This window comes from Rhineura floridana, chromosome 6 (genome assembly GCF_030035675.1).
Source record: "Rhineura floridana isolate rRhiFlo1 chromosome 6, rRhiFlo1.hap2, whole genome shotgun sequence".
Lineage (NCBI taxonomy): Eukaryota > Metazoa > Chordata > Lepidosauria > Squamata > Rhineuridae > Rhineura > Rhineura floridana.
This window is the reverse complement of record NC_084485.1, coordinates 91,449,929-91,467,704: the sequence shown is the minus strand read 5'-3', so window position 1 is coordinate 91,467,704 and position 17,776 is coordinate 91,449,929. Positions and strand designations below refer to the sequence as shown.

The 17,776-nt window shown below is 45.5% G+C and overlaps 1 protein-coding gene across 1 annotated transcript in view; it reads left to right on the top strand.

Moving 5' to 3' along the window:
- The window catches only part of NRDC (nardilysin convertase), a 49,530-nt gene that overhangs the window by 27,271 nt on the left and 4,483 nt on the right, over positions 1–17,776 (top strand). Inside the window, exons 22-27 of the mRNA XM_061632958.1 lie at positions 6,281–6,443; positions 7,415–7,446; positions 7,985–8,123; positions 9,231–9,278; positions 10,568–10,620; positions 11,536–11,619. Of these exons, the coding sequence (XP_061488942.1) occupies positions 6,281–6,443; positions 7,415–7,446; positions 7,985–8,123; positions 9,231–9,278; positions 10,568–10,620; positions 11,536–11,619 (519 nt within the window). The remainder of the gene's footprint in view (positions 1–6,280; positions 6,444–7,414; positions 7,447–7,984; positions 8,124–9,230; positions 9,279–10,567; positions 10,621–11,535; positions 11,620–17,776) is intronic.

Here is a 17,776-nt window from a genome sequence, read left to right as displayed (position 1 = left end):
GTATTTTAAGATTTGTTTTTATGATGTTTTAAAGTGTTTTCAGTGCCTTGTTTGCTGCCCTGGGCTCCTGCTGGGAGGAAGGGCGGGATACAAATTAAATAAATAATAATTATTATTATTATTTATATACAACAGTCTATGTATACCACAGTCTCCATGAAGTAAAAGAATGGCAGGCGTCTGTTCTGAGGGAGATCTTGATCTTTTTTTTATTAAAAGTAGGGAGGAAGAGGTGGCGGGATTTGAGCATTTGTATTTCAAATAAATGCCGTTGCACATACTTAGCTTGCTTTTGTGCTGGGATCCAGCTTATAGGATAAGCTTCAGAGTCCACCCATTTCTCCCTGCATGTAAAGCTGATCTCAGGTAGGTAATGAGCTCCATCTTATGGCTGAAGGCAGAAAGATGTTGATAGATTTTTTTCTAGGAGTCCTCTGGTCTTCCCTTGACTCTGTTGCCCAGTTATCTTTCTGCCTTCACCAGAGTGATATTGTGTGCTCTCTGCTGATTACCTGGTTCAGGCCTATAGTATAGTCTTGTTTGTCAGTTTTTGTTCTTGCCTTTATCTTTGTTATATATAAAAAAAGCTAATCCTTGCCTTTCTCTGTATCCACTGAATTCCTCTTTTAGCTGTTGCTGTTCCTCACCTGACCCTTGTCTGGACTTTTGCTCGTTTTTTCCCTCGGCGGGCCTTTTAGTCTATCTCTAAAAGTGGGAAAGCTCCGTCCGCCATTTTGTTTACTGCCACTGTGTCTTTTTTCCCACCTGACATTTTAGGATTGCTGTGCTTTAATTATTATATTTCATTACTTCAGCTCTTTGCCAGCAATTGTTTTTTATGCACATTGAAGTCCATTTCCTGCCACTGCTGGAACATTTTCTCTCCTCCACTTGTTAATCCTCCCAAAGGAGAAAAAAAAACCATTTGTTCCACTGTCCCTGTAAATCCCAATAAGCAAGTGCTCTCCTCTGCCAACAGTGGTTGAGTTCTTGGACATGGGGAAGGCTACTGCTAAGTCAGTGGACCTTACCCAATGTCATAAGCAGGTCTTTTCACCATTTACTCGACCTGCTTCAGAACTCCCAAGTGCTTTTGCCACACCAGTGCTCAGCACAGCAAAGCACAGCTTTGCCTTCAGTAAAGCAGAATTTTGTGCTGGCACAATCACTCCCCAACATGGTCATAGATGCAGGCAGGGTGACAATGGAAGCACATCTAAGTACAGCTGGCCTGTGGGATAGGGGACTGGGCTCACATGGCCCTTAAAATTTTCCCATCACCAGTGCATGGGAGCACTGTGGAAGAGGCAGTGAGGGAGGTAGTCCAGCACTGGCTATTGCAGTGCAGATGGTGCCATCCAGAAGGCACTGCACAGATCCCTACGCATACAGGAGCAATTATCCAGAGATGAGGAGGAGCATTTACAGGCCAACTCATTTCAAGCAGTGTTCTCCTCTCCGTCCTCCCCTGAGGAATTTAGGGACTTCATGGACGGCACCTGTCAACTGGCTCAGGGCACTGTCCAGACTAGCAGCATTGGACCTCAGACCTTGAAATTAGAGACCACAAGAGCTGAAACTACTACTTCCACTTCGTATCAGCCCACACCCTTTCATGCAATGTCTGCACAGACACTCCAACACCTAAGGGAGTTGCTATGGGCAGACTTCTCTAGGGAACTGGCTTCTAGAGCAAACCTAATAGCACCTCAACAGTCCACTCCTCAGTTAGCAGTACCTCAGCAATTTCCAGCAACCTCGCAAAGGCTGCATCAGTATGGACGGGGATCATCCCAGTCTAATGCGACATTAGGAGGGGTTGCAACTGCAGTAACACCTCCTCCCCAAGCTCTCATGATACTCACCAAGGGCTGGCAACAAGGCTACACAATGTCCAACCTAGGGAGACCAAGCAGGACACACAGGATAATCAAGAGCAAGATTTACTGGTCTTGGACGAAGGAGAATGAGGCAGCACTTCCGATTCAGAAGAACTAGTCTCCAACCGACTGTTTCAAGACTCGCACTTCCTTAACACTGCTTTGTAAGACTGTGGAGACTCTGGACCTGAAGGTCAAGGATGACTTTCAACCTACTTCTTCCTCCAGAATCGCCACAGTGTACCCACACCATCAGCGCAAATCTAGAGCAGTGAAGCTGCCCACCTTATTACCTAAATTCTCAACTCTGAATTCAACACTCCATTACAAAATAAGAAGTCTGTGGCTATAGATAACAAGCATTATGTTCTAGAACAACAGTGGATGGATCACCTTTGACTTCCCCTAGTGGATGTCCCCATTGGGGGCCTCCTGAACCCATCTTTGAATCTGAAAGATTCAGATAACTAGTTGAAAGATCTCCTGGAGTGGAAGATTAATTTTGGGCTTAGGTGAGTCCATTAAGCCAGTGTCTTCTCAGTCAGGGTGGCAGCAACTGCATCCATCTGAGCCTTGTTACTGTGGTTGGAGGAACTGTTAGATATCCCTCAACAGGATCAAGTTTGGACTAGAAACTCGCAAGGTGGCAAGGGCTGTAGCCTGTATGGCAGATGCGTCTATGGTGCCATGCAGTTTGTGGCAGCACTAACAGCAGAGGTCTTCACTAGGCAGTCCCTATGGCTTCAGTATTGGAAAGTGGACGAGACAGCCTGTAAGAATTTGGCATCAGAGCCCTATGTTGGAGGCAAACGCTTTGGAAATGCAGCGTTTGTCAAGGTACTGATAGAGTCCAGGGATAAGAGCAAGGTAATGCCCTCATCCAAGAAGGAGGAGCAATGCTTTTCTCGCAGAGTGCCTCATCTGTATTTTCACATTCAATCCTTTTGTGGTTCCAGGTCCTACAGTAGGGGTAGAGAGGCTTGTGCATCACAACCCTTCTGGTACCGCCAGTGCATCAACAATAGGGGCCATCAGCGATTCTTTAGTCAGTTTGGCTCAGTCACTGCAAGAGGAGGCAAGCAGCAATTCTTATGTTCCCCAACTGGCAGTGGAAGGACATTTACAGACCTTTTCCCACAGATGGCAACTCATCACATCGGATCTCTGGGTCCTTCCAACTCTGAGGCTGGGGCTCTGGCTAGAGCTCATTTCTTCCCCTCCAACACACTTTATTTCATCTCCCCTGTCATCTTCCACAGACAGGCAGCTTAGGGTTCAGGAGACCATTCGCCATCTTCTCATCACTGCAGCAATAGAGCCTGTTCCTCCCCAGGAGAGATTCCAGGGCATCTATTCAATTTTCTTAACAGTCCTCAAGAAAGATGGCTCGGCTGGGGAGTATTGGATCTGAAATTCATCATACATCATACATCAGGTACCGCAAATTCAGGATGGAGACTCTGTTGTCCATCCAGGATGCATTTCACCAAGGGGAATATTTCACTTCAATAGAACTCAAGGAGGCTTACCTACACGTGCCCATATACAGGCCCCACAGGTGCTTCCTGCGGTTCACGATCAACAATCATCACTTCCAATACAGAGCAATGCCCTATGGTCTCTCATTGGCCCCTAGAGCATTCACCAAAATCTTGGTGCCTTTAGTGGCACATCTCAGACTTCAGGGGGTGCATTTCTATCCTTACCTGGACAATCTACTAATACATTCCCCCACTCTGACAAAACCATGGGAAGACATCTAGGTGATGCTAGCATGTCTCAAGGATCATGGGTTCTTAACCAACCAGGAACATTTGTCCAAGCAAATAGATACAGCACTTGGGAGCAGAGCTGGACACTGTTCGGGGAACATTGTCACTCACATGTGAAGATCAACAAAATGCAACAGGCAGCTGCTGCTCTTCTGAAGGAGACTTCAGCAGATCTAATGCACCTGGCAGCGGTGTTAGGTCTCATGGTTTCAACAATACAGACAACCCCATGGATGAGACATCATTCTCGTCAACTTCAGTGGGCACTTTTACCTTTCCAGTCCAGCATTGCTTCCTGCCTCCACCTGAGGGTGTTTCAGAGTCAACAGATCCATACTGTGGTGGATACAAGGGGGGGGTCTCATTTCACAATCCTTCTCAAACAATAACTACAGATGCCAGCCTCTCTGGTTGGGGGGCAATTTGCAAGGGTCATACAATGCAAGGGTTGTGGTCTCGGGAGGAAACCTCTTTTTCAATCAAGCTTCTGGAGCTGTGTGCAGTAAGACTGGTATTGCAACACTTGATTGCAATCATGCCACTGAGGGCAATACTGATAAGGACTGACAAGGCAAATGTCAATTGGCAAGGGAGCACGAGATCCAGAGCAGTCCAGGAGAAGGTGTGGCTCCTCTTCAATTGGGCCAAGGATCATCTAGAGCCCTGGTGGCAGAACATGGACAGGGCACGGGGAACATACAAGCAGACTGGCTGAGTCGGGAGCGGGTGCTCAATGGAGAATGGAAGCTACATCCAAAAGTAGTCAGAAGATTGGTATCCTACTTGGGAAATATTGCTGTAGGCCTGTTTGTGACTCACCACAATCGCCAGTTAGATTCTTCTCTAGGTACATGGAGCCTACTCTGGAGGCTACAGATGCACGTATCTCCCAATGGCTACTAGACCTGTTGTACGCCTTCCCGCCATTCCTGCTTCTACCAAGAGTGCTTCGAAGGGTCCAAGAAGAGGGAGCAAGAGTTCTGTTGGTAGTGCCATACTAGCCTTGCAGAGTGTGGTTCTCAGAGATCTGCACTGTAACACAGCCTCCACCTTGGTGTCTCAGGGCCATCTATATCATCCAGATCCAGAGTGGCTGAACCTTCACATCTAGATATTGAATGGTGACGATTGATCAACTCAGATCTGTCTGTGGCAGTCGTTGATACCATGATAGGATCTAGATGCCTGTCTACAATCCAACTGTATTAAGGTACATGGAATGTTTTATTGGCATGGTGCTCAAAAAAAGAACATCCACCTTAAGATACAAGAGGCATACAAGAGGGTTTGGCATTTTTACAAGATGGCTTATCTATGGGGTTGTGGCCTAATACACTCCAAATGACAGGCTTCAGCTTTATCTACAGTACTATCACCTTCTCTGGACAAAACAATAGGTTCGCATCCATTCTTAAAGCACTTTGTACTAGGAGCCCCAATGACAATGCCTCCGATTCAACATCGATTCCCTACCTGGGACCTGCATAAAGTGCTAAAGGCTTTTTCTTCAGAAACCTCCCTTTGAGCCCCTAAAATCCGTTTCTCTCCGTGTACTATCTTTCAGAGTTTTGTTTCTGGTTGCTATCACTTCAGCCCGCAGGGTATCTGAGCTCAGTGCCCTCTCAGTGGATAAGCATTTCTGTACCTTTCATAAGGACAGGGTGGTCCTGTGGACTGTCCTTTCTTTTCGGCATAAGGTTCTGTCTTCCTTTCACTGTTAGCAGAAACTTATTTTACCCTCCTTTTGTCCATCCCCAGTTCACCCTATTGAAAAAGCATGGCACTCCCTGGATGTGTGGAGGACCCTGCAAGTATATATTTCTAGGATGAAGTCCTTCCATAAATCGGAGTCACTATTTGTATTTTTCCATCCAGCCTCTCTGGGAAAAAGTCTCTTCCATGCTAGCACAATGGATTAAAGCATGCACAGCTTTGGCATACACTTCTTTTAACCTATCACCACCAGCACAGATTGTGGCTCACTCCATTAGGGCTGCAGCAACCACAGCCACGTTTGCACTTGATGCTCCTCTAAGTGAGATATGCAGAGTGGCTGTGTGGGCTAATCTGGATATGTTAATTAAACATTACAATACTGATTTGTATGCCTTGGCTGAGGTGGCATTAGGAAGAAAAGTGTTACAACATGTTCTTCCATGGTAACAGACAATTTGGCCTTTGATTTCCACCCTGTATGGGTCAGCTTGGGTATGTCCCACCTGAGATCAGTTTTACATGCACTGGAGAAGGGACCTTTAGTCTTACCGGGAAACAGCCTTCTACATGCATGTAAAGATGATCTCAGAGCCTCTCCCTAATGTTGTCTGATGATATTTGTCTTTACATGCGTTTATGTTCTTAGCAGAGAGTACATGGCAGACTTTGTTTTAAAGGACATTGATTAGTATAGGAGATTTTCTGCTTGTCATTGCATAACTGAGCAAGAATCAAAGGAAGACCAGAGGACTCTTAGAAAAATCTATCAGCATCTTTCTGCCTTCAGCCACTAAGTGGAGCTCATTACCCACCTGAGATCATCTTTACACACACACAGAAGGCTATTTCACGGTAAGACAAAAAGTCTCTTTCAGTGAATGTGTATTTAACTGTATTTCTGCTTGGCCACAGAGATATGCGCCTCTTAATACTGGAACATGGCAGGTGGTCTATGATGGACAAATATGAGACACTTATGAAGGGCCTCTCCATAGATTCTCTGCTATTGTTTGTGAAGGCTTTCAAATCTCAGCTCTTTGCAGAAGGCCTTGTCCAAGGAAACTTCACAAGCAGTGTGAGTACAGATTTATAAGCTGCTTTTGCCTCCTTTATGTTGATGATAAATAGCTAGAAGTAGCATAGGCTTATTCACCTATGACTTGCCATGCTGAGACAGGGCTAGTACCACAGTGCAAAAACTAGTGGGTATTCCTGCCCCCAGATTGATGATATCTGTTCATTGCTGCTTTCGGACTAAGCCTTGCAGAAGAGAGGCCATCACACTCCATGTGAGAGAGCAGTTGCAGCTTCCAAAGAAGGGCACTTCTCTGTTCAAGCAGCCGATGTGATGGAGGGTCAAATTGCTCTGTCTTCTGTATGTGCTGGTCCAAATGCCTAGAAGGTTCTCATGCCAGGATCAGGTGCTCCAGAGCTATTATTTATTATTTATTTATTTTATTTTATTTATATACCGCCCTAAGCCAAAAAGGCTCTCTGGCTATGTGATGTTACTCCGCCAATGTTGCATGCATGGAAAAATGTTTCCCACATGACACATTTTCTCTCAGTGCTTCTCTTTGAAGTTTAACAAAGGATTTGCCAAACCCATGTTTTACTGCTGTAGTGTGATGAGCACCTGCTAAAGTGTTTGTTTTGTGTCCTGTGGCAAAATGGTTGCTGTTCATAAAGAGTGACCATTGGATTGTCTCCTGGTCTCAAGGTTTTGAGGCAAAAGTCCCCAGAGTAATACTGGAGGGGACTTTTTTCATGGTGAAAAGTATCCTCAGTAGATTCATGTATAGACCAGTAAAGAGTAACAGGGAAAAGGACTTATGATTGCACATTGGTGGTAAGCATGTGTGGTGGGATCAGGGTTTCTGCAGAGGGGGGGTCCTGCAAATGGGCTACAAATTCTTTCTATCCAGTCTATTTCCTCTGTGTTGAGAGTGACAGATTTGAGTGTGAGCAGAATACTGTTTTGTGCTAAGACATATACCTCTAAATATATTTACACAATAGCAAAATGAGTTATCAATTATCTTTTAGGAATCAAAAGAATTTCTGGATTATGTTGTTGAGTGAGTATATCTATTCTTTTATGTTAGCAAATACAATATTAAGCTATGATCAAAACTTGAGAAGAGAATATACTGCTAAAATCTAGGACTGCAAGCCAGTTTAAAGTTATTTTAATTGCTTAATCATGAGTTTAATAGGTTAATTAAATTTGTAAATGGTAAATGCTGTGCAAGTGTCATAGCAAGTGTCATTCTAGAGGCATTCCCACCTGTGTGAGAAGAGGGAGGGGGTGCCTCTTAAGATGGTGTTTGTATTAAAAACATACTGTCAGATTAATTAGGACACTTACTTAGTCATTTAAAAGGTTTTGCAATCAATTTATCTAACCAGTTCATCTATTAAACATTGCAGCCCTATTAAAAAAACACAGGTTCTTCCTAAAATTAGGTATTTCTGATTCATATTATGCAGGTCTTCATCAATGTGATTTTAGTCTTCTTGACCTAGTACTTAAAATATCAGAGTGCCTAGACACTGGTGTGTTTGGGTTAAGGAGTGAGTTGACAGCTGATGCTTTGATGTCTGGACTCTTTTCAGAAAACTGAGGTTCCTTCCTTTAGTACATCCGTGTCCAGTTCAGTTCCGGGTGATGGACTTGCCAAGTTCTCATCTACTGTGCAAAGTGAAAACACTTAACAAAGGAGATGCAAATTCTGAAGTGACAGTCTACTACCAGGTGCTGTGGTGTAAATAGCGGGTGCACTTGCTGCTCATAGTTAGTAGCACTCCTCTATAATTTGGACAAGTTATTAAGTAATCTGTGCAAATGGTTTAAACACAATGGTCAGCTGGGAGCAGATGGAAGCTTCTTACATATAAATGTTCTAACATATGTGAAAGAGGCTTGATTTGTATCATTTTCCCACTTGCCATACCCTCCCACACTTTGTAATTGAGCCTTGCATGCTTGCTTACATTAAATTGAGAAATTGTCTGACCTGACATACCTAAATTGGTCTGCATTTTGTTTTAAAAATGGGTATGCATATAACATGTCAAGGAGAAGGCTAGCCTGAGTCTTTCTCCCTGACTTGCCTATTTTCTGTGTGAAGAATTCATTTTTCATGGTGGAGCAGTCAAACATACAACTCTCCCCCCTCCACCTGTAATCTGAAGTGGTACAATCTAGGTCTAGGAAGAACGTTTGCCACTTGAGTCCGCTATAGAATGTGATGTAATGAAGAAACTGCCATTAAACTTGACCAAAAAGAGAGAGGCCTATCTTGAAGTGATATAAAAAGATCAGTGGTTTATGCTTTTATAAAACTGCAGGCCTCCTTAGGGAGGAAGCAAACTGTCACTAATTACTCAATAGCCAGTTTAAAAAAATTAATAACATGGCAGCTTTAACCATATAGAGCCTGTAGCCTCTAGCTATGCTATAAGGAGCGTTGTCATAGCCCTGCAACCACTTAGAAATTTGGAGAAGGGGGTCACGGCAACACTGGCCACATGCTAAGCATATCTTTTTCTCCAGATTTCAGAGCCAACTCAAGAATCCTCTGCTTCCAGTGCAGCTAGAAACTACTAACAGTCACCTCTGCATAGTTAGAGCTTCCATGTGTTGGGTAGTGTATGTTTCACCCTCTCCCCATGCACCCTGGTTTTTAGGAACGAATGGGAGGCTGAAGTGCCAATGTGACCTTTTTTTATGGGTTTGTAATGTATTCGGTGATTTAGATAATTTCCAGATCTTTCCTCGTTGGAGATAACAGATAGCAGTATAAAGAACTATAAATTGGACTTCATATTGAATGAAATCTTTGTTGTTGCTTCTCTTTAGTCTGGACCCAGGAGTTTAAGAGAATATTCTCTCATGGAATTGCTTGTGGTAAGTTCGGATTGCTTTCCAAAAGCTGAAACAGGTTAATCTCTGGCCTGCATCATTGTAAATATAAAAATTACAACACTTGAGTAAATATTCATTTAGATAGCACATGTGCAAAACAAGCCATGGAAGACCATGTTCTGGAGGCTTGTGCAGACATTTGTACTGGGACAGTAGATGGAAAATCAAGAAAGAGTGTGGAGAGGCAAGTGGTTGACTAATACAGGAACTGGTAGTTATGTAAGGGAAGGGTCATGGCTCAGTGGGAGAGCACATGCTTTGCATGGAGAGGGTCCCAGGTTCAACCACTGGCATCTCCAGGTAGGACTGTGGGAGAGACCCAAGTCTCAAATCCTGGAGCACTGCTGCCAGGCAGTGTAGACTGTCCAGAGTTAGATACACCAATGGTCTGGCTCAGTATTTGGCATCTTCCTAGGTTACATGAAGCACACGTTGTTGACCTTTTTAAAGTCCCCATCTTACAGGTCTTTCTAAATCAGTTTATTGCATGGTAACGTGTATATCTGGAACACAGCCTACAATCTGAGCCTTCACTTCCTGTTATGTAAAGATGCCACACTTTTCCACCACAGGTGTTTCATCACCACCACCACCACCACTACTAATATATGCAGATGGGACACTGTGCTAATGTAATTCAAGACACATGTGAAAAAGTTACGGGGAAAGCTAATATGCAACTGAGGTACTCTTATTGTAGAAGGACCTTGAGATTGGTTGGTTTCTAAGTCTTCAGTCAAGATTCTAGCCATGCTTTTTTTGAAATTAGATACAATATGCAGGGTAAAAGTTAGAACATATTTTCTACAGGGGAAAAGTATATTCATTATCATAGAATAGTAGAATTGGAAGGGGCTTATAAGGCCATCAAGTCAACCCCCTGCTTAATGCAGGAATCCGACTTAAAGCATTAGGGAATTAAAGGATATGCAAGATTAGTTGCTATTTACATGTGTAGATAGAAGTATCTGGAGTATGCACAACCCCTCTTGAAACTGGAATATGCATGACCCTTTTTTCTGTCAACTGCTATCTTTTCTGAAGAGATCTGGCCTTCCTACTAACTAGCCAGAAATTATGTGATGCAAGGTAATTTGGGGCAAGTATTGTATATTTTAGGATGGTAGACTCTTCTAATAGCTGGCTTCAAAATAAAAATAATCACTTTCCTGTTGAAAATAATCTGCCCTGAACCTTAAATATTGCTTTTTATGGGGAAGGGAGGGGAAATGCAGAAAGCCTGCCTCGATTGAAATATTACTGAATTTCAGATGTACATGGAGGAGCCGTGTTTTGACTTCCTGCGAACAAAGCAAACTCTGGGGTAAGTTTCTGTTCAGCTGCCCCATGGGAAGTGAGGAGCCTCACTAGGCACGTGGATGGGAGCAATCTAGTAGACAATGTGGACTTGAACTTTCAAAAAGCTTTTGTTAAGTTCCTCACCAAAGATTCCTTAAGCTTTAGTGTCATGGACTAAAAGGACAGGTTCTCTTACGGACCAGTGGCAGTGTAAAGTACAAGCAGCAGAGAGTAGGAATAAATGGACAGTTCTCACAGTGGAGGGATGCGCGAAGTGGAGTTTCCCAAGGGTCAGTGCTTTCACTTGTTCGTAAATGATCTGGGGTTAGGGGTGAGCAGTGAGGTGGCCATGTTTGCCACCAAAACTGTTCACAGCTGAAAGTGAGTAGGGATTGTGAGTTGCTCCAAAAGGATATTTCCAAACTGGCTGAAGGAGCATCGAAATGGCAAATGCAGTTCAATGTAAGCAAGTGTAAAGTAATGCTCATTGAGCCAAAAATCCACACAAGCCCTTAAAGAACTAGCAGTGACTGACCAGGAAAGAGCTTGGTAAAAATGTTGACCCAGTGTGTGGCAGCTGTGGGGGAAAAAGGTGAATCCCTTGGTCTAGGCACCTGTGCACAGTCTCTCCTAATTCAAGATGGAACGGGGAGAGCCAAGTATCAGCATATTGATAACACCTCTAGTTGTTTTATCTATAGTAAAACTTTTTTTAAAAACCACTAAATTTTGAGAATTTTCTGTAGCCTTCTTCCTTTGCAGAATTTTCAGGTGGCACGTGTACGGTGAAGCACTGAGGGTAGGAATCGAAGTTGGTTTCCTTCAATCAAATAGTAGCATTCACACGAAACTAACCTAGTACGAGACATTCTTAAGATGCATTGAATCATGCTTATGTAATGATGTTCTCTCTCTCTGCCTCCCTCACTTTTGGTTTTAGATACCATGTGTACCCAACTTGCAGGAATACATCTGGAATCCTTGGTTTCTCTGTTACCGTAGCAACACAGGCAACTAAATTCAAGTGAGTGGCACATTTGTTACATTACATTCCAGTGTTTTCATCAGGCCCTGTAATTCCTGCAAACATGTTGTAGATGCAGCATTCCCAAAACAGAAAATATGAAACTGCCCTGCATCCTCTAGTGACTCCACCTCACAGAATACTGTAACTTTTGGGGGATGTGCGATAATGAAAATAGTTTCTTATTCTCCTGTGCATGGAAAGATGATATCAGATGGGTAACTAGCTCCACCTAGTGGTTGAAGGCAAAAGAGTACTGCTGACGTTTTACTGTAGCTCCGTTCCTGGTCTGTGTCTGCTCCGTGCTCAGTTTTCTCTTTTGCCTCACAGAAAGTGGTTGGATTCTCTCTGACTCCGTGATTCAGGCTTGTAGCGTTCTGTTGTTTGAGTCTTCTGTGTGAGTTCGTTCTTAATTATTCCCTCAAAGTTTTTCTTATTCCTCTTCCTTCTGTAATAGTTTAAGACAAAACAAAGCAAAAAGGTTCCTTCTGTCCTTCTCCTTCTAACCTTCCCCCATGGCGAGGAACAGCCAGCCCCTCCCTGCGGCTCTGGCAGCCGTCGACCTATTCAGACTCCCTCTCTAATTAATTTCGCTGACGTTCCTCCTCGTTCAGCAAGCTACAGCGTCGGCGGCTTCAACCTTAGCGGCAGCCTTCCCAGGGCTCGATACTCAGGCCTACACCCAGTTATTTCTCGTTCTTTACGAGCGGCTTTCGTTTTTACCCGCTCTGTAGCGGGAGAGGAGGTAGACGCGCAGAAGCAATAGAGGGGAAGACGCCGGCCGCTGCTAAACTTCGAGAGTCACCAGGTCGTTTACTAGCACTGTCAGTCACCAACAGCAACATTTATTAACCCCATAAGTCCCGCAGTGTGTGCCCCCGATGGGGAAAGCCACGCACAAAACAAAACACCCCTCAAAGGGGTTGAAGCCGCCTCTCCGCATGGCATCAACAGGCGCAGTATCAGAGCCCCTTCCCACACTGGGATTGGAGCAGTCTCATTCCTCAGGGGATCATTATGAAATAGCGATGGCCCGCCCCTCTACCGTCAGGCACGAGGTGGCTGAGGCTCAGATTCTGGCGGGCAGGATATCTGTCCCACATAAGCGAACTTGTAGAGGTGGTCAAACTCCTGTCCACCATACAAGGAACCAGAGAAACCTGGAACTCCGGTCTGATGACGAAGGCAGCCAGCCCCAACCTCCCTTAGATGCTATTTTTTCTACTACCTCCTCTCCTGAGGCGTTTACTGGGTTTTTGGATGAACCAATCCCTGGTCAACAAGTTCAATCTGCTGAAGGGCACAGGCTCTACTCTTATCACAATCAGGCTTGCCCTGTTCAGTTACATCTGTCAGCGCATTCAATTCAACAGCTGAAGGAGCAGCTTAGAGAGGCTCTCTTATTGGATCTGGCCAGGGACTTGTCTTCTCAAACTACTTCAAGCTCCCAACCCTCGAGGTACCCACTTACAGATCACTTGAGGACAGATCCTTGCCCTCCTCCTGGCCACTCATCTCCAGATGCCCATGCGGCATCTCAAGGCAGACATCTACAGCTCCCTGACCAGGAGCCTATGGACGCAGAAAATGAATTGTCTTGGATGAGGAGGAATGGAGTGGGGAGTCGGAATCTGAGGAGATTCTATCTACCAGGATATTTCAAGAGGCTCATTTCCTTCCTCTGCTGTGCAAGGCGATGGAAGCCCTTACCCTCACCTCTACAGAGGATCCTCCTACTCCATCCACCTCGAGAGTGTCAGCAGTATGTCCGGATCCAAAACCTAGGTTGAGAGTGTTGAAGCTTCCTTCTCTTCTCCCGAAGGTGCTCAAATCAGAATTCGACATTCCTTTACAATTCAAAAAGTCACTTTCCATCGCCAATAAATATTATACACTAGAACAACAGCTCATGGATCAGTTGAAGGTCCCACTCATAGACGCGCCTATAGTCAGTCTCCTGAACCCATCTTTGAACCCGAAAGACTCAGATGCTCACCTCAAGGATGCCACTGAGCATAAGATGGACCAGGGGCTTAGAAGAGTGCACGAGGCTAGTGCGCTATCAATCAGGGCAGCAGCAGCCTCCTCGGTATTTGCTCGAGCTTCTCTTCTCTGGTTGGAGGACCTGCTGGATGACCCACAGCAAGACCCAACCCGAGTGCGCAAATCTCTGCTGAAGGTCTCTCGGGCGGTTACCTTCATGGCAGACGCGTCCATGGATGCTATGCAGTTCGCAGCAAGGTCACTGACGGCAGGGGTCTTCACGCGAAGGACCCTTTGGCTTCGTCACTGGGAAGCAGACCCTGCAGCTCGCTCGAACCTTGCCTCAGAACCATATGTGGGAGGCAAATTATTCGGGGACACCGCCCTCGCGCATGTCTTGGAAACTAAGGAAAAGAAAAAGGCCATGCCATCCACCAGGAAAAGGGATGACGGCAGAGCCTTTTGTCGGTCTTTCCATCCATATTTCTTGTCGCACTCCTTTCGGGGCTCACGTTCCTTGGGAAGACAGAACGACGCCCGCTCCAGCCGTCCTTTCTGGAATAGACAGTGCAGCCAGCTTAAGCCCCAACAACACCTTTCAGGTCGCTCCGGATTCACATAGGAGGCATACCTTCACATACCAATCTTTCCCCCTCACGGAAGGTACCTCCGCTTCGCGGTGGGACAAGACCATTATCAATTCAAGGCTATGCCCTTTGACCTGTCGTCTGCTCCCAGGGTATTCACAAAGATCGTGGTTGTTCTGGTGGCACACCTCAGGACTCTGGGGATTCATGTATTTCCTTATTTGGACGGTTTTCTGATCTGCTCACCATCATTGCACAAGGCATGGGAAGACCTCCATGTCACCCTGGCCTGTCTAAGGTCCATGGCTTCCTGATCAATGAAGCCAAAAGCCATCGCTTTCCGTCCAACTGCATTACACATTTGGGAGCGACTATAGCCTCTCTACACGTCCTCCTCACTTTATCCCAAGACAGAGTCAGCAAGATTCGACAAGTATCATTGGATATCCTATCATCCCCCTCGCCGGTCCTGATGACATTGGCAACGCTTCTCGGCTTGATGGTGTCCACGTTCCAAACAACGCCTTGGGCACGTCATCACTCCCACACACTTCAGTGGGCACTTCTGCCCTTCCAATCCGACATAGCGTCCAGACATCACCACAGGATAACTCTGTCACCACAGGTTCGACAGTCACTGTTTTGGTGGACCCACGAATTAACCTACCGAGAGGCATTCCCTTCCAGGATTCACCGTACACCCTGATAACATCAGATGCCAGCTTATCAGGTTGGGGAGCCATATGCGACAGGCAGGTGGTTCAAGGCACATGGTCGCCTCAGGAATCCACTCTGCCAATCAACCTCCTCGAACTGCGTGCAGTTCGTCTGGCCCTCAGGCACTTCGCGATCTCCAGACAGTTGGGAGCGGTGCGGGTCAGAACAGACAACGTGTCGGCCAAATCTTATTTGGACCGTCAGGGGGGCACACGCTCCTCCTTCTTCAGAAGGAAGCCTTTCTCCTCTTCTAGTGGGCAGAGAACAATGTCGACTCGATAGCGGCAGAATATCTCAAGGGGGAGGACAACAGCCAAGCGGACTGGCTCAGTCGGGAAAAGTTACTTCAAGGGGAATGGAGTTTTCACCCAGAGGCCTTTCATCAGATAGTGAAACGTTTTGGCCACATTCATGTGGACCTCGTTGCCGCCAGGCACAATCGACAGGCGAAGAGGTTCTTCTCCCGGTATGTGACACCAGGCGCGGAGGGAACAGGTGCCTTAACTTCCTGGTGGCCTCCGGACAAACTGTATGCCTTTCCTCCATTTCCAGTTATTCCCAGGGTGATCAAAAAGCTTCGGGCCGAGAGATCAGCAATTCTATTAGTGGCTCCGTGGTGGCCACGGAGACCTTGGTTTCCAGCCCTTCTCGACCTGTCAGTGGAACCACCATGGCAGATTCCAGTGCGAAGGGGCCTACTCTCTCAGGGACAGCTCCGGCACCCGGATCCAGAGTAGTGGGCGCTTCATGTATGGAACTTGAACAGAGGAGACTCTTGAAAAAGGACACCTCTCCCGAAGTATTGGAAGCTATGATGGCTTCTAGACGCCCTTCCACGCTCAGAATTTATGGGAGCACATGGAAGGCCTTCTCATCCTGGTCACGGCAGAAAGGAATGCTTCCTCGGCAGCCGGGGGTCAACCAGATCTTGTCTTTTCTACAAGATGGCTTATCTTTGGGTCTCAGACCAAATTCCCTGAAGCGCCAAGTTTCGGCCTTGTCGGCAATCCTCTCCAGATCTTTGGATAATCCGATCGGATCTCACCCTTTCGTCAAACGTTTCCTCAGGGGTGCAACGATAACAGCACCACCTACGGTGCACCGCTACCCAACTTGGGATTTACATAAAGTTTTGTCAGCACTTCAAAGACCTCCATTTGAACCTCTGGGTCAGGTTTCCCTCCGTCTTCTCTCCTTTAAGGTCTTGTTTCTCGTGGCCATCACTTCGGCCCGTAGAGTGTCTGAGTTGAATGCCCTATCCGTCCATAAAAATTTTTGTATATTTCATAAGGATAGAGTAGTCCTACGTACTGTTCCTTCCTTTCATCCCAAAGTGTCGTCTACCTTCCATTGCCAGCAAGAGCTGGTATGGCCGTCCTTTTGTCCGAATCCTGTCCACCCTTTAGAGAAAGCCTGGCACTCTCTTGATGTGCGAAGAGCACTTGAAGTTTATATTTCCAAGACAAAACCAATTCGGAAAACAGATAATTGTTTGTTCTTTCCAACCTCCCTCCCTAGGGAATAAGGTATCCACGTCCACACTAGTCAGAAGTGGCTATGGACATTGTCCATTCATTTGTTGCTCTCGATCAACATACACCTGTTTTTAAAATGCCTTTACTCTGTAGTTTAAGGCAGGGTGCCTTTTGTTTTGTTATGAGAGTAGTTTACTCTCGTGTGTCATGTGCTTCTCTTCTCCAGGGATGGGAAATCTGTGGCCCTTCAGATATTGTTGGATTCCAACTTCTATCAGCACCAGCCAGCGTGGGCAGTGGTGATGGAAGGTACAGTACATCATCATCTGAAGGGCTGCAGGTTACCGTCTCTGCTCTAGCAGACCATCTTGCTGCTGACAGGACAGTGGAAGAGACTCCCAAAGGGAATGACTGGGAGATGTTCTTTCTCCCCTGTTGGCTTGCATACATACTTTAAGAAAGTATGGATTGTCTGCTGCTGAAATATATTAAGATATTCCTCAGTGAGATGTCAAAATTCTAATTTACAAAATATGTATCATCAAAATAAAAAACCATGGTAGGCAGAAGCAGGAAAGAGGAGAGGTTTGTTCTTTGACCTGTCTCTATAATCATCCCAGTCCAGGGTCTCCTCTGTTTATGAGTGTGATAGGAACAGCATAAGCTGGTGAGGATTTGCTCTTCTCCTTCCATGGAATCTGGTGAATATCAGTTCCACCACTTTTAAGCCCAGGGGATATCCCTATGTGGCCCTCTCCACCAGTAGCTCAAACAGGGACCCTGCTGGTGCTATGAGTTATGTGCCTGTTCTATCCTGCCCAAAAATAAAAGATCAGCCTATGGGCACAACCTATTGCATGCTGATCTTAGCTCTGTAATGCGGGTGTGTGTGTTTTAAAGTGAGCATTAGTCCAAATCTAGAGCACATGAGCTAACCTTGAGTTCCACTGCTTTGAGGCTTGGATGTGTATGCTAGTGGTAGGATATTGAGGGTGGATCAGGGATAGCTCTGTCCTGTGGTATTCTCACTATGTGAGAATGCCCAATGTTGTGGATGACAGATATCCTATTTTATTAGACATCACAGTCTTTAAGCTTAAGACGTTAGAAGCCTACTTTTGTACAGCTAGAACTGTAAATGGAAATACTTACACTAGCCCAAGATGAGGTTTGGAAATGGTAAATACCCCCCTAGGCTTGCTTGGAATGCTACATATCAGTGGTTGCAGCTTGTTTCCCATGGTGGAGGAAATAATATTTATATCTACTCCCAAATGAGATGGTGGCTTCCACACTTTAATTTGATATGGTAAAACTAATCTATTTAATACTAAAAGGCAAAATTCAAGAGCAGTGCTCCTGTCTCTCAAAAGCAGGCTGATACTTTTAGTAGAA